The sequence below is a fragment of the Nansenia antarctica genome (assembly GCF_963989245.1).
Source record: "Nansenia antarctica genome assembly, chromosome: 5".
NCBI classification, from domain to species: domain Eukaryota; kingdom Metazoa; phylum Chordata; class Actinopteri; order Argentiniformes; family Microstomatidae; genus Nansenia; species Nansenia antarctica.
The window spans coordinates 20,197,063-20,223,937 of NC_137690.1; the positions used below are offsets into that span (position 1 = coordinate 20,197,063).

The 26,875-nt window shown below is 45.9% G+C and overlaps 1 protein-coding gene across 3 annotated transcripts; it reads right to left on the bottom strand.

Annotated features, from left to right (window-relative positions):
* Positions 1-277: 277 nt before the first annotated feature.
* On the bottom strand, positions 278-26,875 carry gapvd1 (GTPase activating protein and VPS9 domains 1). Of its 3 annotated transcripts, none has more exons than XM_080532518.1 (27): positions 26,772-26,875; positions 21,758-21,972; positions 21,001-21,268; positions 20,283-20,858; positions 20,006-20,089; positions 19,566-19,700; positions 18,896-19,085; positions 17,056-17,210; positions 16,785-16,914; positions 16,380-16,505; positions 16,001-16,174; positions 14,223-14,360; positions 11,810-11,944; positions 10,337-10,447; positions 9,936-10,010; positions 8,811-9,157; positions 8,590-8,677; positions 6,916-6,987; positions 6,652-6,777; positions 6,326-6,449; positions 6,082-6,194; positions 5,515-5,674; positions 5,024-5,211; positions 4,580-4,793; positions 4,295-4,367; positions 3,943-4,140; positions 278-3,582 (listed from the first exon to the last, which is right to left on the bottom strand). In XM_080532518.1, the coding sequence occupies exons 2-27, from the start codon at positions 21,940-21,942 to the stop codon at positions 3,442-3,444; spliced, it is 4,326 nt and encodes a 1,441-aa protein (XP_080388644.1). In that variant the 5' UTR covers positions 21,943-21,972; positions 26,772-26,875; the 3' UTR covers positions 278-3,441. The 3 variants fall into 3 exon arrangements, with proteins under 3 accessions (XP_080388644.1, XP_080388645.1, XP_080388643.1); XM_080532519.1 differs by having other exon boundaries at positions 6,676-6,777; positions 17,056-17,213; XM_080532517.1 differs by having other exon boundaries at positions 17,056-17,213.

The window sequence follows — 26,875 nt, forward strand, 5'->3', positions numbered from 1 at the left end:
CTGTTGCCCTATTAACAATTATGTCCATGCATAAATTTGGTCAACATGTATCTTCTGTAATGCAGCACAATCCTCTGAATTTCACTGAACTGAAATCTGAACAGTTACTAAAGTGCAATATCTCCCTGCATGAGAAGCAATAAAACAATTAACAGTGTTAAAATTACTGTGTACACACCCCTAAACCCACACATACCTGTCAATGCACAAAGAATACGACACACAAAGAACAAGACACAGGGAGTCACAGAGAAACTTCTGTTCTTTTATTGTTTTAAAGAATTATATAATACATTAATCACATTAAAGACAGAACGCCTTCCCCCGCATATGTCGTAATTGTGCAAGCTTACAAATGTAAAATTGATTATTTTCTGCTCCTTCTGCCAACCCTGTTTAGGAAGCAGAGTACAGGGAGGATTGTAAAGCTTTTAAGAGCAGATTTCCACAGTCAATCTCCTTTAGTCCAACATTTCAGCAACTGTCCACTAGTTTGCATACAATCGATGCTAAATCAAACTATAGTACAGATTTCATCTCACTGTTATGGTGTATTCTCCCACTGTGTATGAACAGTATGACTCAGGTCAGACACTATTGTCAATGTAGTCAGTCCTATCTGTCACTGATATGTAAGGGAACATTAAAACACAAGCCAGGTCCAGATTGTTTCATCACATTTGGTTGGCATATAACTCTAAAGTGACATCACACAAACACATATAGATATAATCTGCATTTTGTGATCTATCAGTACATGGGTTTGTTTTCACACTGGTTAGACAGCAGTATCATCTATCTTGCAGAGGTGTATTCAAAAACAGAATATACTGTACATACATATTCATCCCAAACAGGGAGCAGGATGGGGAAATAACGCTTGAACATTTCACAATTTTCGAAATTGCTTATAAATATGAGTGTCCTTATGACTGATGTTCACAGACAAAGTGTAACAGTCAGACCTTAAGCTTAACTACCCATATAATTATCTCAATTACAGCATCCTTTTAATGTCAGAGGCTTTAGTTAAAATTTGTGAAAGTAATTTCTTAAAACTAGGACAGTAGAACCATTTGAAATGTTCTACATGTCAAACTAAGGGAGAGAACGTCAGTAACTTTGTACAAAAAAGTAATTGAGCTCTGTACTTTATGACAGAGACAAAAAGTCATGACATCAGGGACACCAACTCAAGAAAACCCAGAATCATTCATTTCAACTCTTATAACTGGCCTGAGTTAAAACTAACCCTAAAGGTGTTGTATTGGTTTTCATCAGAGAGGACGAACCTGCTTTTGAGTAGTCGTAAGTAGTAAGTAGTCCAATCAATGACATCATGCAAGAGGCAGCAGGTCAACCTCACACACATACTGGTTACACAGTCCAATCTCTCACACACAATGTACAAACCTCTCAACGCTAGAGACCACTTTATCACACTGCCTTTCCACAATGGTCAGTAACATGTCAGATAGTGCTGATTATTTGCTATTTTGTCTTTTGTGTTGTGCTGTCTATTTGTGTAATGTGAAAAGTAGTGCGTGATCACAAAAAACATCCACTTGGCACATTAGTGCACAAACAGAGGGAGGGGTGAAGTGATCCTGCTTCTTCTTATAGCTGCAACATAAACAGAAGATGAGTTTTGGTGACTTTGGCTGTAAGCGATTAGAAACATGCTTGATCTGTCAGTGGCAGTATATTATGAAACTGGAATATCCCTGAAACGGGAATATCCCTGCAATCTAAAATGAAAAAAGAAAGAAATACAAGTGAGTCCCTTTCTTGAACGTGCGAGGAGGTAGAGAGAGCTAATCCAATCACTAGTCTTCCTATGCTGATACTTTTACATGCAGTATCACAGTGTGAACTACAGAATATTTATCTTAGTTCCTTTGCAAATTCTGTACTACCTTGTTATAGCAATCATTGCTTTTGACCAGTCTAAGAGATGACAAAACATGAAAACAGTTCATTAAGGGGCTTTAATCAGGATCCATTGGGGACACTGATGCTAAAGAAGTCCCTTGTACAGCGAGTACCTGAACCGCTATTGTGTTGCCAATCAAAGTGAAAATGTGGTGCACAAAACTGAACTGTCAGGCGTATTGGTTTTAACTCTGAGGTAGGAGTTTGAATATTGATGGGGAGAATGATAATAGGGAGACAATAGAAGTGCATTAAAAAGGAATTTAAAAAAACAAAAACAACCAGTGGAGATTGTAAAGCCTGTTCTGAGGTCACTCTCAAACAGAGGTTCTCTATGAGACATGCCGTGTGGCTCAATGGTAATATTGGGGGGGGGGGGGGTAATAATGCCTGTGCTTCCTGCAAAACCCAGCGCAGAACCATCATTCTCAAGAAAACACAGAAATAACAGAATTACACAAAGTGCCTCTCCTCAAGGCACTAATTTCAGTATTTCCCAAAAATACCAACACTACTGATTCTGTCCAGGAGATGATCAGTGGTGACCCTGTATCTCAGCTGCAGCTAACCTACATTAACTCCTGTGGGTTCTTTACCCTCTTAAATCCATTTTAATCTCTCGATCCACTTTCCCCTCTTACACTTACCTAAAATCTCCTAAATGGGCATGACATGTGATTTCATTCATAAAATAAAATAAACAAAGCATTAAATAGAATGAAAGAAATAAATAAATTTTATTTCATATAAATATAATGTGGGCCCTTATTTCCAAATTGCCACTGAGAGAGAAGTATTTAGGAAAGGATGAACCGAATAATGACAACATTAGTTTACATTTAACAATAAAAAAAACTGCCCTACTATTGATGTGCTAGCATTAAGAATAGCAAATATTAGCATGATTATGGTGGATGATCAAGGATCTGATACACAGTCAGTATCTATTGAGTTGTGTGATTACCCAGATTACAATGCATCAGAAGATAACGTATGTTCAAGGGGAGAGACTGCACAAATAAACTAAGAAGCCCTTTCCCACTTTGGAAGTCCCCTTCTGCAAAATGTACAATGTGATCTCAAGGAAGCATGGTCCCTTTTTAATCAGATTAGACATTTTCATAAATTTAACGTTATAATGATAACTTTCGATATAAAATTTCAAATACAGACCCAACACCTCACCATGACTAAAGAGACAAAGAAATGAAAGGAAAAAAAATGCAAATTAATTTGCGTTCAAAGTTAACATCTGCCTCGTTTTTTTTTTCTTTTCTTTTCTTTTCTTTTTTTAAGGCCTTTTCTCCATGGTAAAAACCTGGATTTGTCCACATAATCATATATACTTTGTAATCTTTCATTGTCTCTGACTCTATGTACAGCTATACAAACAGAGAGCAGGGTGTGGGCCTGGTTCTGTGGGCTGTGCAGAGGGAGCAGTTGGTGGGGAAGTTTCCCAGTCTCCCGGCTCCTTCCCCGCGGTCTGCCCATACAGGTGGCTGTTCTGCTTCACTTGCGATCGTCGATGGTCTTAATGAATTCCACTGCCGCGGTGAACTGCATCCACCAATAGCACTCCTCCCCACTCAGCCGGCTGGCGTAGAAATTATTGATGTACTGAATGGTGGACAGCAGGCAGGGCGGGTTTGCCTGGAGGGGGGGAGAGGCGGGGGTGGGCCCACATTAACCACAGAGAGAGCCGCACGCAAGGCCATGTATAATACATACCGTATGTAAATATGTCCATACAGGTTATCATCAGACAGCAAGATCTACTACTACTACTACTTCTACTACTATGCTTTTACTATTCTGCCATGTAGGAGAGAAAGGATTATCAGAATGTGTGCTGAAGATATTTTTGTATCATTGAAATAACATTCCACAAACTTGTCAGCTCAGATGTATATATATGAAACCCTGGCAGCTACTGTAAAATCAAATGTTTTTTGTAAAATTGCAGATACAGTATGGTTTAGGAAGAGATGTCCATTCTTGGTGGATGCTCACCTTTATGAGGACAAAGACAAGCACAGGGACAAAGTCGTCAGCTCCGGGGACAGAGTCCTCGTTCGCCAGACTCAGCAGGTTCATGATGGTGGAGCACATGCGTAGTATACACTGGACCTTGTCTCGGGGAGTCTTGTAGGCGCTGATGGTCCTGATCTCTGACTGCGCAGACGGCCAAGGAGCCTCCTTCAGATAAACCTGCAGACACACCAAGCCACACCAGTTACACTTCGGGCATTGTACAACTACTAGATGGACATCTCCTAGGGCTTCTCGTATAATGTTATTTTCATGAATCTGATGGGACTATAAAAGGGAAAAGAGCTTCTAAGGAGACTAAATGAATGATTACCTCGGGGACTTGAAGAGCTCTGTGGTTGGCTGTGACAACTTTCGAAAGACGCTGGATATGTTCCTGAAGGAGCCTAGATGAGAAGTGAACATAGATTTAGTGAGTAACAGATGAACTTGAAACAACCCACATCAATCCAGTGTTTGGCTTATTTCAATCTGTAAGGGCTTGCTGGAGGAAGGGGCGGCTGAGGAAACCCCGGTCGTTTCTGGGTGAGGCGGGCGGCAGCCGCAACAGGACTGCTGTTCGTGTGACCCGGGGGTGACGGCGGTCACGGTTACTCACTGGTCTCTCATGCTGTCCCCGTCCTGGTTGGGGTAGAAGGCCAGTTTGAAGATGCGGTTCATGACGCTGCGCTCGATGGCCATCTGGGCGTCCTGCAGCTGGTCTTCGCTGGCGTACTGCCAGATGGCATCGTGGGCCATCGCCCCGTACAGGTAACGCAGGAAGTCCTCCACCGCCGCCGTCTTGTCGTCAGACGCGGTGCACCCCTGGAAGGCTGGGGGGGGCAGAGGAACAGACATGAGGACTGACACAGGGACTGACACAGGGCACCGACGCTTGTTTCATAGATGTTACAGATCACAGACTCAACACTGACAAATGGGATATTGGTTAGAGTTCCAGTGTGTATTTAGAATGGTGTCCAAAAGGACCAATCAGAGAACACACACGGCGATGTCATCAGTGGATCACTCAATAGATAAGCAGCAATACTGTAATGGATACCTATGATGAAGTCCAGCATCTTGGCCTCCATGTGCTCCAGTAGGAGGCGAACACACACGGTGGTGAAGTAGCGGTTGGCCACCTCCTTGTCTCTCAGCACCCTCTGCAGCAGCCGCTCCAGGTGGGCCTGTGACGTCTGCAGGCCCTGCCGACACCTGGTCAGATACGCGATGTACGGTGCCCGCTTTCTACCAGGGGGAGGGTGGGTGAGAGGACACACACACACACGCACATGTAGGCATTATGAATTGTGGTCAAGTTGTGTTCAGTGTCACTGATCCAAAAGGGTCATTGGACTTGGTTTGAGATATTACCACTCAGATGAAGCACTGATGTAGAGCAACAAACAGTGTTTGATTTTAATCCTGTCAAATGTATTTTTTATTCTCTCTCTCTCTGTGTCTGTCTCCCTCTCTCTCTCTCTCTCCATCCACAACTACCTATAATCCTCTGACCTCTCCCACTCTCTCTCTCTCTCTATCCACAGCTACCTGTAATCCTCTGCGATGACGGCCAGCAGCTTCCTGCAGGTGCGAGCGTCGAAGCGGCTGACGCAGCGCGTGGTCTCCTGGATCTGGGCCATCTGGTTCTTATCCTGCAGGTTGATGGCCTCCGCCAGCTGGACCTTCAGGAAGCAGACGATCTCATTGTCTGGGAAGGAGACGGGAGACGGCGGTCAGACGCCCTGGCCCCCCTCGCAGGGAGAGGGGACACTGCTGTAATCGGATCAGCCTGCCGCCCTGACAGGTGGACGTGACAGATGACTACAGAGATGGGGTGTTATGGATTTAAATCTAACCATCTCCGAGAATGTCACTTTCTATTCTGTGTGGCCGTGTCCTGCTGGTAACAACGTAATGGGGCTTGCACCTACAGCAGCGACCCTGCCAGGAATGAAGCAGTGTGCACAGGGCTGAAATCATCATTGTTGTTAAAGACATATCCCGGGAGTGATGACCTGTATTCAGCGCGATAAATGAACCATGTTAATCCTGCATGGTAATATCAGGGCTAGGACACATACTGCGATGCACATACAGCAGTCTGGTGTATGGTACCTTCAAAGTCTGTGTGGTCAGGCAGCCCGTTGCGCGTGGTGGCATGGACCATGAGAGGGAAAGCGACAGAGTCTGCCAAGCACAAGGCCAGTCTCAACTTCTTCTTTGCGTCACTGAAAAACAGAAAATAAAAAAAATGTTTAAAAAAATTACGCTATTTAAAGAAGTTTAAAAGGTTGCTATAAAAATATATTGTTGATGGTTTATGATGTATTGCAGTTTTGTGAGGGGAAGGTAGACTGACCTGAATGAGAACTTGGAGTCGTGAGGCGGGGCTGACTGGCTAGCAGAGTCGGGCAGGTCGTCGTTGGAGATGTTCTGCAGTGCCTCGTCTCTAGGTGAGTCGTGTACACTCTCCTCCCCACACTCTGTGTACATTCACATACAGAACCATGAAGCAGCAGAAACATACATTATAATGCATTGTACTTTGGCGTGTGTTGTAGTTATAGTAGTGAGAGAGAGAGAGAGAGAGAGAGAGAGAGAGAGAGAGAGAGAGAGAGAGAGAGAGAGAGAGAGAGAGCGAGAGAGAGAGAGAGAGAGAGAGAGCACAGGTGACTAACAACAGACCTCCTGTGGTCTCATAGGCTGCACCTGTGGCTCCCTCACTGGGACTGGTCCTCTTGATGTTCCTGTACTTGTCCAGGATGTCTTCTGCAGCCTGGGCCTGGGAGTTCTGTCTGGGCAGAGGGTCATCTGACACACACACACAAACACACAGACAGACACAGTCAGGACACATGTGGATTAAACCCACTATGAGGGGGGGGACAAGCCCACATTTTCTCCCTGATTCAGCAAATCTGAGCGCAATAACAATAAATCAGGACAGACCTTGTGGGACGCGCTCAGGGCCCATATCGTCTTTCTCCTGCTTGTCCCTTTTCCGGAAGGCTGCTATCGGAGCTGTGGAGGAGAGGGCGTAATGAGTGAGCTGAGAGAAGTAAGGCTACGCGTATCATGAGTCACTTCGTGACAGCGGACCACAAATGTGTTGTGTTTTTTTATTTTGCAAATATGGGTCTCTTTAATCCTTTTTTTTTTTTTTTTTTTACAATGATTAACATTTCAATGAAGGGTGCATGGCATCAGATCACTAAACGAAATGAAAGAGATTTCTCAGTGCTTGTGCAAAGAAAAGAACTGGTAAATAAAACTTGACAGCAAATGCCAGACCACAATGGAAAAAGAATATCACTTATACATATACACATGACAGAAAACATATATAAGTGTGTATATCCGTGCAAATAAGCAGGTGAAGCTCGTCTTATCAACACAGGAACATTACCAGGACTAAACAAGGGTCTGAGATTTCACTAGGATGGGCATAGTCCCTACGGACATGTCATTTACACACAGGAACAGAAAGGGGAGGAGGGGTTGGCTACATTATAATTGGTTGATATTCCGTGCTGCCAACGAACATTGACTCCCAATGTCGTATCGCTGTGTGTGAGTGTGTGTGTGTGTGGGGGGGGGGGGGGGAAAGAGAAGATAAATGGTGACAAACAGAAACAAATGCATGGATGAGGCGCTGGGACATAAAAGTCAGGCTACACCAGGATGTCACATCACAGCTCTATCTATCACAAAGGGGCCACGTCTACGGTACAAGCGTTCATGGCCTACAGCACTCAGCCACTGCCTTCAGCGCCACAGCTCAATGTGGAATGACAGTGTGGAAGTGTTACCTGGGACTTCACTCTCGGCCGTCCAATACAGCACTGTGTGAGGAACACAACAGACAGGGGGTTGGCCTTTCACACTCAGTCTGCCACTCTGGAGGGGGCGCCTAGGCCACACATCACCATTCAGAGCGGCAGGGGCAAACACAACGGGCTTTATTATGTGGTTATGTGGACGTCACGGCTCTCTGCCCCACTCTGTGTGCATGTCTCCGTTTATTAATACCACTTTAATGTTTACTAAAGGAACATCATTATCTAAAAGAGTAATAAGCAGTCATCTCTTGTAGGCTCAAGCTCATTATTTTCCAGACAGATGTATGAGAGATGGTTTTCGAGTTGAACTGCAACAAGAGATGTGTAATCTATCAGTGGTGATGACAGAGAGGTCTATCTAATGGCCATTAGGCAGTGGGTGACAGGACTGCTGGGAGGGCTACAACCACACAATCTACACAGCTAAAGCCCCTCGGATGACTGATTAGTTTTAGGAACTAAAAATAAATCTTCCACAAGTGAGAAGTGAGAAAAGGCCGTCCATTTGCTCGGGGTGTAACTTTCGACAACAAGGAGAGATTTCACACTAGAACATCGGCGACGGTGTGGAGATCATCGTTCTCTTTTTTCCTCACATGACAAATTGTTTCAAGTACGCGTCTTAAGTTTACATTAGAGAACATTGAGAAATTGAAAGTAAGAGTACATGGTAACCGTGCCGTTCTCAAACAACGGTCACCCATTTCAATCCACTACAAAGCATTTGCGACATGACAAAAGAGGATGTGCCAACGTAACAGCGAGAGAGAAAAGGGGTAGTTACCTTTGGGGATGGCGGACACAAAGCGTTTCTTCCACCACGGTCTGTTACGATCAGACTTCTCATCATCACTGTCTTTCCTCTCCTCAACCTTTGGACAACAGGTGATCAAGTATGTGTTAGGCTCCATACTGACATGGTGTAAATAATCACTGTTTGTTGGTGTGTTTTTGACTTTAGGATAACTGGGCATGGAGAGCTGGGCGACACACGTCGATGCTTACCTCTCCTTTCAGAGAGTCCTTGCTGGGGGAGGAGGACGGGCCCGTGGAGAAGAGGCCGGCAGGGTCACGCTCTTCCACTGCAGCCCGCCGGTTAAGGCCGGGGTCGCTGGTGGGCCGGCGGCCGGGGCACACAATGTCAGAGCTGCGGCTCCGCACCAGCCTGTCTGGGTAGGAGTGGCGCTGCTTCTGGTGCTCCAGCTCAGCCTGGGCCAGGCAGTGGGGCGTGAAGAGGGAGTGGCGCGGCTCCTGCCCCAGGGCGCAGGCCTCGGGGATGGGAGGGTCAGGGGGAGGGTGAAGGGGTCTGGCATAGTGCACTTTGGGCCTCACGATGGTACCAGTGGAGGAGCCTGCGGTAACAAAAAGGCATGTTAACCCTAACCCTAACCCATGGGCTAGACTGGCTTCAGAACTTAAAACAGGCAGTATATAACATATAGGTTTATATGGATTACCTCAACAATTATCTCATCATAAGTGACAAACACACTAAATTCTCCACACTCTCGCACAAGAACAGCAGTAAAATACTGAGGAAGTGTGTGTGGGGGGGGGGGTGCTAGAGAATGCGGCTGGTGGGAGACGAGCCATAGGTGTAGGTAGGCCACCTGTTCCAAGGGTAGATTCTCTCTCCTGAAAGGCTTCCAATGGCAGCCTGGCGCCATGAGCACAGTGGGACCAGAGGACTGTGCCAAAGAGCCTGGGGTGAGGTCTCTCAACCTGTCATCCCCTCACCTTGCCACACAGACACACAGCCCTGCCACTGCCATAGCTCTCTCTCCCTCTCCCCATCACTGGTCACAGTAACTCTGAGCAACGGCCCACACATTTACCCAACCCAGCGCAGAAAGAATGAGAGCCCCAAATGCAAAGGGAAATACGATAAACCTAAACGAGCTAATTGAAATGACATTCTCACGCAGCCGATGTTACCGCCGCGCTAATGTTTTGTCCAGTAATTGGGGCGGGACTCGGGGCGAGGGGCACAGGCGCCTCTTTTGGTTCATTTCTCAGAGCTCAAGCTGTTCTGTGAGTCCACGCCATTAGACGGGACTTAATGACGCTCGTTTCCCCGTCTGATTGGACGCTCGCACAAAGACCCCGGCGCGTTTTGCGAGCAGAAATTACCTTCACAGGACAGGGGATCGAACATGGCCAGCAGGGAGTCTGCCTGCGAGGCAGGGGAGGTCAAGTGGTGCGCTCCTGAAACATCGAGAGAGAGAGAAAACGGCGTTAAAAAATCCACTTTCTGATACACACGGTCATGTAACTGAAAAGGTTATTCTGTTCTTCACTTTATATGAGAGAGCCGTCACGTATTTGTTGTATTTGATCTAAAAAACTAATAAGTGGAAAACAACAACAAAAACTTTTTTGACATGGTCAGCAGTGTCTTAGTGGGAGTGGAGGGGTGGTGGCGGTGGTGGCAGCTGGAGAGGTGACAGGGATTGATAGGTTTTGCTGCTGTGGAATGAAGCTTTAAACAGGCCAGGGGGGGATAAGTGACATGACTCTCCCCTCTCTCCTACCGTGGGCTGACTCCTCCCCATCTGGACTGGTCACAGAGTCCTTCCCTCCAAAGTCCGAGCTGCACTCCGAACGTAGGTCCTCGGTCTTGTTGGGGATGTCTTCTGACGTCGCTGCGAAAAAACACACCGAAATCTCTGCTCACATAAAAGAGATGACAATTCAGATACGGAGTGGTTGGTTGGTTGGTTGGAGTGGTTCGGTTTTGGACGATTTTAGAATGGTTTAGACTACGTGAGCTTCCATTCTGTCCTAAGCAGCCTGAGTGTGTGTACAATGCTGAGAGGGTGAGTGTGTGACTGTTCTAAGCAGCCCGGGCGTGTGTACAATGCTGAGAGGGTGAGTGTGTGACTGTTCTAAGCAGCCCGGGCGTGTGTACAATGCTGAGAGGGTGAGTGTGTGACTGTTCTAAGCAGCCCGGGCGTGTGTACAATGCTGAGAGGGTGAGTGTGTGACTGTTCTAAGCAGCCCGGGCGTGTGTACAATGCTGAGAGGGTGAGTGTGTGACTGTTCTAAGCAGCCCGGGCGTGTGTACAATGCTGAGAGGGTGAGTGTGTGACTGTTCTAAGCAGCCCGGGCGTGTGTACAATGCTGAGAGGGTGAGTGTGTGACTGTTCTAAGCAGCCCGGGCGTGTGTACAATGCTGAGAGGGTGAGTGTGTGACTGTTCTAAGCAGCCCGGGCGTGTGTACAATGCTGAGAGGGTGAGTGTGTGACTGTTCTAAGCAGCCCGGGCGTGTGTACAATGCTGAGAGGGTGAGTGTGTGACTGTTCTAAGCAGCCCGGGCGTGTGTACAATGCTGAGAGGGTGAGTGTGTGACTGTTCTAAGCAGCCTGGGCGTGTGTACAATGCTGAGAGGGTGAGTGTGTGACTGTTCGAAGCAGCCTGGGCGTGTGTACAATGCTGAGAGGGTGAGTGTGTGACTGTTCTAAGCAGTCTGAGCGTGTGTACAATGTTGAGAGGGTATGCTGAATGGTCCCTCTCAGCGACGCACCCACTGGGAGCTCTAAATTGGTCGCGGGGGCTCCCATGGGTGAGGAGAGACGTGCACACACCAACAGTAAGAGTGATAATCAGACGGAGACTATCCATCGGCCCGAGCCCTCAGGGACATATTCCTATGAGCTCAACCATGGGCACTGGCCCAGGCCTCTTAATCTGGGATGCTACGTCAAGCATGTCAACACAGCCTGTTCACCTGAGCTCACAGTAAAGAGGGCTAGTGTTAACCCCCGTGTCCTAGCCAAAACCTCCAACTGACCCCGTTGTCTTGGCTATCGAACAAAACCAACAGTAGCGTCCGACTGGTCTCCAGCTAGCAAGGACAAACCCCAATATGGCTCCACACTAAGCTTAGAATGGGCTTGACGTAATGCTTTTATCTTTGTATGTGTGTCGGTGTAGTAAGCTGACAGGTGATGGGGGGGGGGTCCTCTATCCGGTCTCTGAGGGGGGGAGAGAGAGAGGCAGTGTACCTGAGACCACGCTGAGTCCTGGGGTGCTGGGCCGGGAACTGACTTCTCTGACCTCTGTGTCATCTGAGGTGCTGCCTACCCCCGAGCAGCTCTCCAACTCCTGCAGACGTTCCTCCTGCTTCAGGTCTGGAGCTTCTGGTGGGAGCGCCAGGGCAAAAGACACACACACACACACACACACACACACACACACACACAAACACACACAATTACAAACAGAAAGAGAACAATGAGCTTTCTGCTTGAGCTCACATAAGACATGTGCCCCCAGAAGTGGCCTGTGAAAGCAAATGTACACCCAGCACCATGTTGCACGTTGGGCCTCTGACTATCGTCCCACTTCTGAGGGAGGACAAAGGCGCCGCTAAGTAAGACTCAGAGGCATGAAGGCAGACAAAGCCCACATATAAGTGACTATAGAAACCAGTAGACGCCAGTCCAGGCCGTTCTGCTGCTGCCCGACGGAGCCATTCAGTTTAACCCAGAGGCTCAATACTAACGGCAGTACTCATTTGCATGCTCGTTAGTAATAATGTGGTAGTGAAGTGCTCTTTGGAGTGTAGTTTTCTGCTGCCTAGCCATGAAACAAGCGCTCCACTCCAGGCAGGCATCAGATAGCCTTATTACAGAGCAGAACTGGGGCAGCAAATGGAACAGAAAGCAATCAAGACACTCATGCATGTCATTTTAACACTGCACACATATTGCAATGGTGTACTACTTCAATTAACAGAGGGTGGTGGCTTTTCCAAGGGACACTTGTTATGCTGCCATTAGAGCCCTCTATTGATATTCATGAAACACAGATTTTCAAGGGGATTTTAACCACACAATCAAACATTAGGGAGTTTTGGCATATGGTTCATTCCATGTCAAATCAACATGCCATGACACCCACCACTTCAGGTTGTTCAGACATTTTTTTCTGTAGTTAGCAAAACAAACGATAAGTGGCGTAGCACAATAAGGTGCATGCCATATCATGGTCCCTGGGTTGATTTCATCCATCGACATATCTTGTCATCCCCACTTTTCCTTACCCATTCTTCCTGTCAATCTCTACTGTCTCCCAATAAAGCAGAAATGCCCCCCAAAACATATATTTTAGTAGTATATTATATATATCTCTTATGAAGTATTCCTGTAACATTATTTTGGAGAAATATTACTTTCATCTCTAATAACGAAACAAATAAATAGACAAATTGATTGTACCCAAATTGTCCATTTTCATTTTCTGGTATTCATGAAATACCCATTCAATAGAATGTAAACCACAAATCCGATTTGGACCGAAGTCCTACCCGATAAAGATTAAGACATTGGGGAATCCAAAACTATAGCCAAAAGTCAAAGCCCATGAGCTCTCCAAAGCTGTTCATTTGGAGATATTATCAGCCAGTATGTAATATCAGTTCTCTATGGCTGAAAAGTATTATGAAGCAGAGATTTTTCCATAGCTTCCACTTTTCAAACATAGAGAACTGATATTGCATACTGGCCGATAAAATCTTAAATTGAACGGGTTTGGAGGGCTCATGGGGTGACTTTTGGCTATAGTTTTGGAGATGGTGGGTGTCGAAATCCTCTTTTGTCCATTGATTTGACAAATGCCCATATGCTATACCCATCATCAATGGCAATACCTTCTTATTTTAACTAAAGATCAGACGTCTCCTATGTGTTTCATATACAATAACGTGAAAGTTTGATAGTGTCGCAATGGGACCACACTCAGTGTGTAGAACTTCTTAGCTCAACATCTGCATCACTATCTGCAACGTGCTGTAAAGCATACCGATTTTTCTAAAGGATTTTGCCAGCTAAAAGGTTGACATGTAAATAGACTGAAGACAGCTGCTGTCCTTGTGCATTTCCTCAACACTGCTCCTCCACCACAGGTGGAAACACACCTGGAGCTTCCTCTAGGGGAAACCCAGAACTGCCTTTTACTGGCACGGGCAGATCTGCCCTGAAAGACAGGCAAGTGCACACAAACACAATGACAGATGCACCCACATCCTTGAAAGGGAAGCAAGAGCTGCCACACCTGGCATGTCCACCCCCACACACACAGACAGATATGCATGCACACTCACACGCACACACACGCACACACACACACACACGCACACACACACACACACACACACACACACACACACACACACACACACACACACACACACACACACACACACACACACACACACACACACACACACACACACACATAGTGGAGAGAATGCCAAGTAGACACAGTACATGCAGCCAGACAATACCCCACAAAGCAAATGACATCTACATAAAACTGTATGGAGTAGGTGTGCAGCCAAGAGACCCAACTAGCAAGAAACAAGAGACTCAATTTAGCCCCACACACCTCCAGAGCTCTAAACCCGTGTGAACCCACCTGAGTCGCTGGGCAGGACCTCCACACTCCAGGCCTCACTGGTGGTCTCTGAGATGGTGGATCCGTAGGGGTCAAGCAGAACCGAGCCGGTGCCGGGCAAACACAGCAGGCTGCCCAGCATGTTCTCCACAGCCGCCCCTGAGCACAGCACACAGAGAGAGAGAGAAGAGAGAGAGTTAGAGAGCCCGAGGTCACGGGCATTTCACGCTGGGCCCACAGGCACACAGACGACTGTGCCAAAGGTCGAAGGTTAATGGTAATATCTCACCCCACCCCAGCCTCCTGAGCCATGACTTTGAGCTGTTGATTAAGCCGGGCATTACTCACAACCAAATTACCCCTCACCCACCCTCCCACAAAGCCCTCCACACGACGTCCCTCCATTTCCATTTGGGATGCTGCGGGTTAACAAGGCGGAAGAATGCGGAGGAGGGGAAGAGAGCAAGCAGGTGTGAGTGGGAGTATGGTGGCCGAGGTGCAGATCAGGAGTCGACCCGTGGTACCCGCACCCCCAGGTATGCAGCGTTTCCACTTCACAGCACACACGCGCACACACACACACACACACACACACACACACACACACACACACACACACACACACACACCATGGGTATGCGTGCGTGCCAGCGCCCAGGCAACAGTCTGCGGGTGCAGGCGGGGGTAGGGCTCTCTCTGGCGGCAGGAGAGCTCTACCCTGCTGTCCATGTTTACAGTCTTCGAGGTAGAGGCGCAGAGCACTTGTCTTTCAGGTAGATGATTAAATGAGTGGCACAACAAGAAGTGAAACAATTAGAATTTCTGCCTCATTATCATGGTAATCTTATCAGTGGGATAATGAGGTATTAATGGATATTTAATGTGCATCTCATAACCCAATCCCTTGGAGAAAACACATAAGGAAATCGCTGTAAATTCACTTAATGATGGAAAAGTCCCCCAACGCCATATTCCGAAGAATGAAAAATGGTGGATGCAAATGAGAAGGAACCAAGGTCAATAAGACTGCAGGGACTGAGTGAATGTCAGAGAGAGAGTGAGACAGAGTGAGTGAGCAACCAAGAGAGAGAGGGAAGGAGAGAGAGAGATGGAAAAGGGGAGGAAAAAGGCAGAGGGAAGGAAGCTTGCACTGAACCAGATGAACGAGTCTGATTATTATGTCTAAAAGAACACTGGAAAATAAGAACATTGAAAAAATAACATTGATAAAAAAACTAAATGGCTCCAGACAAGTGCATGTTGCCTGAGTTTGTACTGCATCTATTTGAGTAATACACGAGTTTAAAATTCCTTACTAACACAACTACATTACACTAGATGACAAAAAGATGTCTCTCCAATATCAGATTTTGTAAAGCATTGATAATAGGCCGAATCCTGTTATGCATTACACAGACTCTTCTAAACATCCGGCATTGGTGTCTAAAGGTATATGATTTGATGTAGGCCATCAGAACAATTACTGTATGTCCATGGTAATTATAAGCAACCATTTGGGTTTTTTATGTAGAGAATCTACTCAAAATGTACTCAAGGATGAACCAAAACCTAAAAATAAAGTGTAAAGTAATGACTGAATAATGTATACTCAATCAGTGATGTATGACTTCATAACCTTGCCAACGGGCAATGCCTATAGTGTCTGGCGGAAGTATTTACGAGGGATCTCCCCATGCTGTTCCAGCCACACACCACAAGGGGGCAGCATTATGCCAATGTTCCCTGACCTGTGTGGTCATCGAATGCAGTTGGATGCTCCTGGCCACTGGACATCCTACCTGCCATTTCCTGCAGCCGATCCTCGTCCATGTTGGGATCAAAGTCGCTGCCCAGCACGTCTGTGCTCCATGTCTCGCTCACAGTCTCAGAGATGTCACGGTCGTCCGTCAGACCCATCATGTCTCGGATCTCAAACTTACGCAGTTTGTCATCTAGGTTGTCTTGTGTGGTGGCTGGATGGGACAGAGACATTGACAATGTTAGCATTGTTGAACTGAATTCATCATGAAGCTGATATAGTTGACAATAATATTTCACAACACCCCCTCTCTCTCTCTCTCTCTCTTTCTTCACAACATTTCCATAGCACCCACCGACACACACACCCACACACACACACACACCCCCACTCACCCACACACCCACACACCCACACACCATGTTCATGCTCCAGCAGCTGTAGAGCCTCCACCCCGTTGCTCCCTGAAGGCCCAGCTCCCAGCTCAGACACAGACTCTCCCTCCAGGTCCAGGGATGACACAGAGTTTGACCGGTTGGACGGACCTGTTCAAGGAAATCAGATGTTTTCTATTTTCTAGGGTTTTCTAAACACCATCTGTAACTAATAATGTACGCAGATCCTCTTTTTGTGGTAGGCCTACATTCTAGACAGTGATATACAAGAAAGGAGAATAATTCATAAATATGAAACTGAAACTGTGTTTAATTTCTACATTCATAATCAAAAAACTATTGAAAACCTTTAGGCTGAGAGTACCATGTACTTCTGTAGTGGCCACTGTGACTGAGTGTGACCTACAGGGCTGTTAGGAGAACACCCACCCTCTGATATGCCCTCCAGGTTGTCACTGCAGAGGGAGAAGCGCAGGGTTTTGTCTGGTTTGCCATGAAGCTTGGTGTCATCTGCCGGAGCGTCCCCTTGTGCCCCGTCGGCCAGCTGCATGGTCAACACCTGGAAGAACAGCGCTGGTTACAGCCTCGGAAACTCTGAACGGTTCATACCGCAACCTTACAGCATGTTCTCACTATTTGTGTGTCAGTGATGATGGACGTGTGATACAATATAGGTTGCTGAAGAGAGAGAGGCCATTACCTCATTCTCTGACATCATGCCAGGGATGGTCATGGGGCTGGTTCCAAGTGAGATCACCAGCACCTCTTCTGGCATCACCTCCTGCAGGGACTCTTGGGAGCTGGCCTCTATCTCCCCCTCCTGGGCGATGTTGGGACGGCTGCGACTGCGGGAAGCTGCTAGAGGAGCAGGGGAATCAAGGCCAGAACAGCCGTTACTCTCTCACACCAATAGTTATATGAATGTGCTGCAGCAGACTGGGATCAGCTTCAACGATTGCAATAAAAGCACAAAATACATACTAAATTGCAATCATATAGTGCACAAGCTCACTTGGCCATATTCACAAAACTGCTGAATACAGAGCGCTCTCCTTATTGGGTTTTTCATTTCTGTTTCCACAGATTAGCGACAATTACGACAAGCCAAACAATCGATGTTTTACACTGTGAAATAGGTAGCCTTTTCCCTTGGATTTTTAGAGATGAAAGATTGGACTATCCTAAACCGTTCTCTGTATGACCCAACAGACTATGCAGCGCTAGATTCTGCTCAAAGGTAATCTGTGCAGTGTGATGCAGGTGAATGAGGACACTGGTGTGTTTATATCCAAGGTGTTTCACAGAGCACAAGTGCATGCCAGATGTAGTGAAGTACACTCCACATCACAAGCCGTGCATGATGGCATGCAATCCATTCTAATGACTGATCGGGTGGATTTCCACTGTACGCCAACCTGTTCTTACATTATGCTCCAAGCGCTTACGATGCAATAATGTAAGCTCCTACGGTTAATTTGATTGAAGCGACACAAGACAAAAGTCTGCGTCTTCATTGCTTTCATTTGACAGAAGAAGTCCATTTCTAACAGTATTTGTCATCAGAGTGAAAATGAACCACAGACAGACTTAGAAATGAGTAGAGCGATAAAAATAAAAAAAAGAATATAATAAAGGAAAGGCATGCCAGCCTACAGCAAAGCAGGCATGACTAGCGAAAGCATATTGAGGAGAGTATCACAGCGAGCACTGGTGAGAACACTGCAGCTGGGCACATGGCTTATACTGTATGTGCATGGCTGTACATGACTGGGAGACACAAACACACGTTTTAATTCTGTACAGCCTAATGGGGCCAACAAGCTACCCACCAAAAGGGGTAACTAATGGAATGTGAGCAGATAGGGCGGTGGTAGTGGAGTCCCAGGACGTTATGGCTGCTATTTGTTGTCCTGGTCATTGGCAGCAAAGGAGGAAAGGAGGAAGAAGTGAAAGAGAGAATACAGAGCATGCCTCGAAAAGAAAGTGTATAATAAGCCAGACTTAAAAGGTTCACATCATGGCCTAAAAGGTTCACATCTAAGAAGCCATCGAGGTAGTTTGTATTTAATTGAGGAGGTGTTGCCAACCTATTCATCTTCAAACAGCAAATTAGGGTCTACATCTCTCCATCCATACCAATTAAAGGGAGTTCATTTATATTTGGCGATTTAATTGGTTGTCATTTCTGTAATAGAGCCCCAATCCAGGAGCTGCTAATTACCTCCATAACAGGCAGAGAACCTCATTAGCAGCTTACATAACAATGGATTTCTTTTTTTTGTAGCCATGACTACAACTCAACTTATTTATTCATCAGTTAGAATGAAACAATGTGAAGCTTGTATATACATTTAGTCTGGTTTATACTTTCAAACTGGAACAGAAGAATACACTTTTGGAAAGACTAAATAAGATGGGAGTAACAGAGAGCTGAACCATTAGCATATCATTAATCTGTAATTCTGTCTGAGAGCCAGTGTTGCTCAGAGGTGGTGGCTGCAGGTGTAGAGTAACAACAGCCCCAGGCTGGGAGATGGTACCTAGGTTCCTGTTCTTCTTGTTGGCGGGGGTGGTGGCTGGGGAGAGCTGCGGCGTGTTGGAGGGGGTGAGCTCCAGACTGTTGCTCTTCACCGGGCGGGACTGTGGGACGTTGGCCAGCAGGGTCTCTAAGGCCATGTGGTCCTCCTCTCGGAGGTGGTCCCCTGCCGTCACACTGCGCACAAAGTCCACCTGAGGAAGGAATGAGAGGGAGAAGGACAGCTTCCATTACATAACATGCCTCCCTTAATTAGGAATCCAATTATGAAATGTCGAATAATGTATGTATCGCCATGTTACGAGAGCAGTATGCAGAGACAACTGTCTAGAGGGCTCTTAATAATCATAAAACTAAAACGTTGTGCTTAGACTTCCCAGTGTGCAAAATAAAGCAATATCAACAGTGGGTGATGGACGATAAAGAGGTACAACATGATAGGGGAAACCTTTGCATTGGACAGTATTTACAACATGAAGTGAACATGCTTAAATGCACGAGTCTGGCACGTACCGTTGTGCTAAACATCTCACTCAACCAGACAGGAGTGTGTGAAATGACTCCCTTCCTGGTCTGACAAGTTTGGGCTTGTCAGGTAAATTTTCTGTAACAGGAATCTCAACTGTTGCCTGCCTAAAATGTGGGTGTAGCCTATATAGATCCTCACATCTTACCAGGGCGAGCAGCTGATTATGTGTCATGTAGACCACAGTCCTGCTGAGGCCTTCTAATAGGTTCATGGAAGACTGGGGCGGGGTCTCCACAGCTCTCCCTCCAATTACAACATCCAGGAAAGCAGCTACACAACTCTGAGGTGAAAGAACCAGACTGTCAACTTCAATATAAGGCAAGAGGCACAACATATATTAGAATGTAATTACGTTATTAAGTCAAGCCAATAGAAAAAACTGGTTTTGGAATGTACTGCAATATACTTTACTGTACGTGAGGTGAGAGATCATGTACAGCTCTGTTTAATCATTTCTTTATTCTAGTCAAACATTACATTCTTTTTAGTTTTAGTTTTACCAATGTAAACGTATGTTTCCCTTGCCAACAAAGCCCTTTAAATTGAATTGAATCAAAACTGAATGGAAAATTGAATTGATCTTACCTTATCAAACTTTGACAAACTGCTTTTCCGCCTGGGGTCTCCATCATCATCAGCCATTGCTAACTGCTGCAAAAGCTGTCCAACCTACAAAGACAATGACAACGTGCAATTACATTATCTGACAAAAGGAAGGTTAGTTAACATTATATCTAGTCTGCAAACGTACAGTCTGTACTGATACACATCAGATTGTATAGGTAAAAACAGGCCTCCATTGTGCATGCATGTCCATCCACAGGAGTATGAAAGCATGCGATGATGCTCGTCTCTCACTAACCTGCATGAGATTGAAGCGGGCCACCTCGTTGATGGGGGCGTCGGAGATGATGCCGTACTGCTCGGGGTTGACTATGGCTGGGCAGATGAAACAGGTGAGCAGCAGGTCTGTGCACATGGTGCGCACCTCGCCCACCTCCAGACGCTCCACGCACGACAGCGTCTTGTACATCTGGCACATGATCCAGCGCAGGCTGTGGGGGAAGCAGTAGGTGTTCTGCTTCAAGTAGCCGATGAACTTGTTGACCAGGGTGACCAGCTTGGCCTCGTTGGCCTCCACGACAGCCTGCACCTTCTGCCTGTAGGCGTCGGAGCCCTTCTCCCCGAACAGGCGCTCCTGCTGGGCCGGCGTGAAACGCTCCGTCACCTTGGCCGGGTCCGTCTCCAGGTGGTCCTCGTCCTCCACCAGCAGCTGCATGATGGGCTCGTGGAGGGTGGCGGTGAGGAAGAGCTTGGCCGAGTACAGCCCCTCGGAGAAGAGCTTGAAGAGGATGCTGAAGGCACAGGTGCCCCGCCGCAGGAGCCTCCGTGGGTTGTCACTCTCCTTCAGCTCAAACTCGACCAAGTAACGAAGGACCTGGAATGGAGAGAATGGTAGCATTGAATCAGTGGTACACATAACATGTGTAGATAGATTATGGCATTATTATAGCATGTGGCTACTGCCATTAGTGTAATTATGAGCGTGTGTATCATCTGAAGTGGCAAGGGCTCCTCACCTGCAGCAGATAGCTCTCGTCCTCTTGCATTATGCAGTTGCCATAGAGGGAGGTGAAGACCGTGTGAATGATCCCCTGTGTGTGCTCCTGGTTCAGCCTCTCTCCGGCCACCAGGCAGGACGCCACCAGTCGGGGGTTCTCCCTCACCCTGCTCAGGAACTCCCCGTAGATGCTCTCCTGGAAGCCTAGAGTCTTGTAGCCGTCCATAAACTGGGTGTCCTCCAGCACTTTGGCATGCTGGCAGCATTCGGCCGGGGAGGCCTCCGCACTGTAGAACAGGGAGAATTCATTATTACAAGAGCGTAAGGCTCCATAAAGCACTTGCCGGAATTGACCCACCGAGAGGCATAAACTCCAGCCGGAGAGGTCTGTTGATTAGTCGTTGGGGTGACACGTAATTGTATGACATGCTTGCCGACAGTTCTCCTCTGATCTCTTGCAATTTCCCTTTTGGCCCACTAATCTAAATTGTACTCCACTGGCTCTGGCATGGAACCCTGTTTGTCTTTGGCAGGACTTTCCACAAACAAGATTATCACATCAGGCAAATAGGCCAGTTTAAATACTGCACAATGTTACTTTTGGACCTCTCCCCTCCTGTTACAACAGTTACTACAGACACTCTAGGGGGGTCACAGACTGCTGTGCTGAGTGTTCAATTCAAGACAGGTGTTTTATTACAGCCTAACACTAAAACCCATAGACCGATTTAGGTCGGTCGAATGCACTGGAGTCACGGTGATGAAGGGTCTCACACCTGGTGAGTATGAGGCGGTCGAGGTTGATTCTCTGCTGTTTGGCGATCCAGGCGGCGCGGTACAGCCTCTCTGCGGTCTTCAGCACGTCCCCATTGAGCCGCTGGATCAGCTGCTTCTCAGAAGCCACATACAGGCGCTCCTGCTTCAGGTGGTGGGCCAGAGTGTGGATGTCTGGCTTCACCATCTTCACCAGCCCAAGCAGAGAGGCAAAGGACTGTAGGATGGGGGAGACAGGAATATCAGTAAGACATGGATAGTTGACATGGTTCAGGAAAATGCGAGCTGATTGACATTGGAACAGAGCAGAGCAGCGGAGTGTAGATTTCTAAGCTAGATCCTACACGGTTGAAATGGTTCAGAAAGGAATACGGAGGGAGTGTAGGAAGACCGTTTCCTGTGAAGGCCTAGCAGAATCCTAGCTCACACGCTGAAAGGGGAAGTGAGTATCAGTATTCAGGGACACTAGATCCACTGGCTCTGTAATGGACTGGGATTGACAGCATAGAGAGAGAATGGAAGCCTGACGCCATCTTCAGCTGCAGGCCCTATAGCCCCACACATAGCAGCATTTAAATAATTGCAAGCCCCCCTCTCCCACCCAAACGTCTGATAGCATTATTCACAGCAAGGGAGAATATGCAAATCACATTAGTCTCCCTTTCCTTTCCCACACACACACAGACAGACACAGACAGACAAACACACACAAACACAGACACATACAACGGAAATGCATGACATTTAAATTATTTCCTGGAAAATTCTATAATATAACATTCTATAACAAAAGGCTCTTTATGGTAGGCTGCTACCACAGAAAAGGGACTAGATTGTAGGAATGGGAGGCCTGTGAGAGCGACCCCGAGAACCCTGCTTTAGTGAGCTTGGCTGACAGAGGGCGCACAGCCTGCTAGCTAACATACAACCGGAACAGGTTGATACTACAAAGCATAATTCACATGAGGTTTGAGATAAGTGTGTGGTCATTTATTTTCTTAACTAGGCCTAGATCCTTACAGATAAAGCAATTGTATCGTCATGGGTAATAAGTAACTGTCAGCGACACACTTTTACTGTACTGGGTTTACTGCCATCTACAAAAGTGCTCATGTCTTAGCTTTTATAAAAATACAATTAAAAAGTGTTCATGTCTTGTCCATAGAAACAACAATACACCAAGGTGAGACTTTTAGCAATGGCTAGGGTATACTATTCAACAGCTAGGCCAAATTGATACATGAAAGTATACCAGCCCATTTGCATGCATGCACCCACATGTTCTTGAAACAGGGAAACACATTCCTCACAGGCTGGATGTGAAAGGGTGATGTGAAAAGGGTATGTGAAAGGGTGTCCAAAATAGAGATCAGGCCACTCAAGTATACCTGGTGGTGAGTAAGAAATAGAAAAGGAAGGAGAACTCTAAAGCGGAAGAAAAACCAATAGAGGGTGGGGGGGGTAAAGCATAGTGTGAGAGTAATTAGAGAGACTGAGTAGAATTGCATCCAGACATGACTGAATCCTCATGTCTCCCATGGCCCATGTCGACCTGACGTAAGCAATAACATAAAAAATAGCTACAGATTTGCTACAAATCACGCATTGTATCGTGGACTTGGAGCTACTGAATTATAGCACAGCCCACAGTCTAAAGCAGCTGCTTTTTATAGACATTCAGAAAGGAATCACTTTCTAAAAGCACTGGGATCTCTGTGACTAAGTCCTCTTTTTACTTCCCCTCCACATGAGATCAAACACCATGCAGGCCATCTATTGAGTATAGCAGAATCTGTATGCCTTTCCAATACCGGACTATTATGTGTCACCTGAAGTCATTGCCTCCAAGGAGCTTGTTCCGAGTGAGGTGGTACAAATCCCACCACATGGGGGTCTGAGAAATTATTCATCGCCTAGGCCTAGGTGTGTGACAGTGGCACAGGTGTTGAGCGTTGGGCAGTAGTCTCTTTCATTTGTGAGTTCCCCATCAGTGTTAGGTGTCACATCACCTCACCATCCTAAAACTGTGCAATGCCTCCTCCATGACCCTCCTCTAATGTGTCTGACATAACACTCTGAATAACTGAGGTATCTGATCTCAGCGTTGGCAAATTAAAAACAGGAAATACTGCTCTCTCTTCTACAAGCAGAGGCATAATGTAGGTGAAATCAGGGCAGATGTGTGGACAATGACCCATGAGGACCAAAAGGTGAAATTCATCACAGCATATCAAATTGTGTGTCATATGAAAGCAAAGAGTCTATTTGGGGGGAATTTACATCAGAAATACGTTTCTCAACCATCTTCCAGCATAAGAATATGGATAAGCAAAGGTCCGGTCAAATATAATGTAGCCTAAAGCATCTCAAAATGATTTCAAAGTGTTTTGAAAAACATGAAACCTCATTAACATTAAGTCTAGACCCCGATCATCTAATATCAGCACTAATATTAATAACCTAGCAACTGAACAATGCAACCTAGCAATTCAATAAGACACCGGACGAACAGATTGTGGAAAGTTCAACTCCTTCTAATCTTTTTATCCATATAAAACTGCCAAAACGTATGAAACGAACAAGCCCTTGTCATCATTGTTGTCGTCAATGGAAGACTCCCATTGGCTCAATCCGTAATTAATGGATAGCAGTTTGGTGTTGCCAGTGCCCATCTCTGAGACAAAAACACTGAAAACCACAAATGTCATTGATTTAAATCCCATTAAATAAAGAGTTTCAAGGGCAGATTTATGTTTTTTTAATCACTTTCCCTTGTTAATGTTATAACTTATAGGCTAAGTAGATGAATAAATACATTGTATAGATTTGAATATTTCTACCTTTGTTTCCCTGATTTAGCTATATCATCACCTACATAATGACATTTAAATCTAGAAATTATGCATTTCTGTAGGGGACCAGAAAATCATATAGGCCTAGCTAACACAACACACTCTTTCTGCAGACATACTGTAGGCTATGGGCGTACTAAATCTGAATTTGGAGCAGATATGTGGGAAAACATGGTTAGATTAAAAACCCAGGGATAGTGTGGGTGTAATTCTGTTGTCACACTTTGAATTTGCACAGTTCTTAAAGTAGGCTAAATGTGTTTTGTTTTTTTTTCACTGGGAATTAGCCTAGTCATTGTGGATAGTTGTATAGTTTGTTAAACTTCACCATCAAGAGATCTTTTCGGTCTACATTTGAAAGTGAAAACTCTAGTTCCAGCAACATTCGTGAAAGCAACATTTAGGCTAGACCAACAAGTAAGCATACAGAAAGAAGACTTTCATACGCCTTGCTACATCAGTATTCAGCTCCAAGTGTTATTTCATTAAATATGGGCCAAACACTGGCAGGAAGATCACCTCTGACAGTGTATCCGCATCCTCTGGAGTGATCAACTTCCTAATTCCTGACCTTGCCAAAACAGAGTGTTTAACATTGCCTCCAAATAAGAGGTAGAGGCAGATGTCTCTTACTTCCCTGTCACAAAACAGTATTCAGAAAGAGAAGATGAGCATACCTTCAGTAATCAAAATAAAAACACAGGTTTGTGCCTGTGTCCATCCCATTATTATGTAACTCTAACCCTAATTTAGAAAAGCAACATAAAACATTAGTGTTTTTTTTGTTAATTTGTAACATTGACATTGTGTAATCCATTAACCCAAGTACAAAGTTCCTGAAGACCATACATCAAACAAGACAAGTACTGTATGGCATGGACTGGATTAAAAGGGTGAGGGTTGGCTGAGAGAACTCGTGTGGGGCTCTACTCGACACTTAATTGAGGTATCAAGTGGGAAAGGAAAAGAGATAATCCTGGCCCAGTGGCCCTGCCAGCCATGCAGCTGTCTGAAGAGAGATCCCAGGACTTGGCATGGTGAGGAGCCCGGGGTGGGTGAGGAGACCGGGGTGGGTGAGCCTGCAGCTGCCCTTCACCAGCCAGTCCCTTACTCGCCCCGCAGCCCCTGAGCAGAACTCAACCATTTGTAAACATTCACCAACGAATGATCTGTAGTTGACATCTCAAGCGGCTAACTTAAGCTGGCTTCTTCTTTGTTCTACTGTTTTGCAACAAAAAAAAAAGACCAATCGTACCTGGCCAAGTTCGAGTGATATAATACTACAGCTGGCAAAACTCAACAGCCATACGATATCCAGGCCCTCTACTCTGCTGCAACAGTGGACATCTTGCGGATTTCGACTACTTAGCTAGCTAGCTGGCTAACTAACGTGTAAACATCTATGTACATCGTTAGCTACAGGCTAACTAACGTGTAAACATCTATGTATAACGTTAGCTACAGGATGACTGGCTAACTAACGTGTAAACATCTATGTATAACGTTAGCTACAGGATGGCTAGCGTGTAAACATCTATGTATAACGTTAGCTACAGGATGGCTAACTAACGTGTAAACATCTATGTATAACGTTAGCTACAGGATGGCTAGCGTGTAAACATCTATGTATAACGTTAGCTACAGGATGGCTAACTAACGTGTAAACATCTATGTATAACGTTAGCTACAGGATGACAAGCTAACTAACGTGTAAACATCTATGTATATCGTTAGCTACAGGATGACTGGCTAACTAACGTGTAAACATCTATGTATATCGTTAGCTACAGGATGGCTAACTAACGTGTAAACATCTATGTATATCGTTAGCTACAGGATGCTGGTGGACATAACAATCAGAAGCTATCTAGCTCATCTAGCCTAGCTATCTAGTTGGCCAAGTGACCCTAACGACACTGCCATTAGTTAGCCAACGTTGCTGACAATAACACCGGGGATCCAGCTAGTAGTCAGCTAGGCCAAGACAGCTGTGGCGCAGAGTGCCAGTCCAGAGCGAAGCTAGCAAGCTAATGTAGCAACAATCAGAAACCAAAGCAAACATCCAGAAGTAGCCGACGTCTGCTAGCTTAGATAGCTCGATGTGAAGGCCAGTGACGAAACATGCTAAACATATCTTAACAGTATGACAAATGCGTTGACTTACCAAACAAGTCGTTTATAGTCTACCGTTTTTTCCTGTTTTGTTTTTATATTCACTGTAATCATGCAAATATGTCAGCGAGCAAGTTGACTGGTTGGATCACTTTG

Coding starts and splice junctions, on each gene's coding strand:
- gapvd1 (XM_080532517.1), bottom strand. CDS start 21,942: ATGGTGAAGCCAGACATCCACACTCTGGCCCACCACCTGAAGCAGGAG. Junction 8,678..8,810: donor AGGACTCTCTGAAAGGAGAG/GTAAGCATCGAC, acceptor TGTTGTCCAAAG/GTTGAGGAGAGGAAAGACAG. Junction 6,988..8,589: donor TGTGTCCGCCATCCCCAAAG/GTAACTACCCCT, acceptor TCTCCTCCACAG/CTCCGATAGCAGCCTTCCGG.